The sequence below is a fragment of the Bison bison genome, unplaced genomic scaffold, assembly GCF_000754665.1.
Source record: "Bison bison bison isolate TAMUID 2011002044 unplaced genomic scaffold, Bison_UMD1.0 scf7180017864527, whole genome shotgun sequence".
In the NCBI taxonomy this organism is placed as follows: Eukaryota; Metazoa; Chordata; class Mammalia; order Artiodactyla; family Bovidae; genus Bison; species Bison bison.
The window spans coordinates 1,214,131-1,215,003 of NW_011495078.1; the positions used below are offsets into that span (position 1 = coordinate 1,214,131).

Below are 873 nucleotides of genomic sequence, written 5' to 3' on the forward strand. Positions count from 1 at the left end.
GTCTTGAGTGTGTAGTTTAAAAAAAAAAAATTAAATATGGAGGCCTCAGCTCATTCTTAGAAGCAAGAGCCATAATAAATCCTTTGAAACCCAAAGTCTTGCAGTACACAGGTTTCTTTGGGCCCCGCATAAATAAGACATTTTAGTGCTTCAAACATATGAACCACAGAGGTGCCCTAGGCGCCCCCGCCCCCGCCCCAGGTCTGGCTCAGCAGCCGTGTCCTACGCCCCCGTGCGCGTCTGCCTGGGCCTCTCCCGCCCCCGTCTGGGTCTTGGCGCTCTGCTCAGCGTGCGTGCTCTCCTGGCCGGGAACCCCTTGCCCTCTTCTCCTCACTTTGTCTCTGCGTCTCGGCCTCAGCGTTTGTGTTCACTGTGGCTTCTGTGTCCCCAGGAAGGAAGGGAGGCGAGCTGGCCTCGGCCGTCCACGCCTACACCAAGACGGGGGACCCGTCCATGCGGTCCCTGGTACAGCACATCCTCAGCCTGGTGTCGCACCCCGTCCTGAGCTTCCTGTACCGCTGGATCTACGACGGCGAGCTAGAGGACACGCACCACGAGGTGAGGAGGCGGCTCCTCAGGGCGGCGGGGCGCCGGGCACACCCCAAGGTGAGGCGGGCCTGCGGTGTCTCCTCGGAGCAGCCGGGCGCCGGGCACACCCATGGGCTGGGCCTGCGGTGTCTCCTCAGAGCAGTGGGGCGCTGGGCGCACCCATGGGCCAGCCTGTCCTCCCGACACCGAGTCGAGCAGAGCTGTGTGTGCTTGGTGGGAAATGGTTCTCCCCGTAACTCAGGAGCCTGGACCACGTCCCTGCTCCTCAGCGCGCTGGTGGCAGAGCTGGGGTCTGGGTGTCCTGCGTCCTGGTCTGTCCTGGAG

The 873-nt window shown here is 62.7% G+C and overlaps 1 protein-coding gene across 1 annotated transcript in view; it reads left to right on the forward strand.

Moving 5' to 3' along the window:
* Positions 1–873, forward strand: part of TUBGCP3 (tubulin, gamma complex associated protein 3) — a 38,408-nt gene that overhangs the window by 16,754 nt on the left and 20,781 nt on the right. The window contains exon 14 of the mRNA XM_010831542.1: positions 392–558. Within this exon, the coding sequence (XP_010829844.1) occupies positions 392–558 (167 nt within the window). The remainder of the gene's footprint in view (positions 1–391; positions 559–873) is intronic.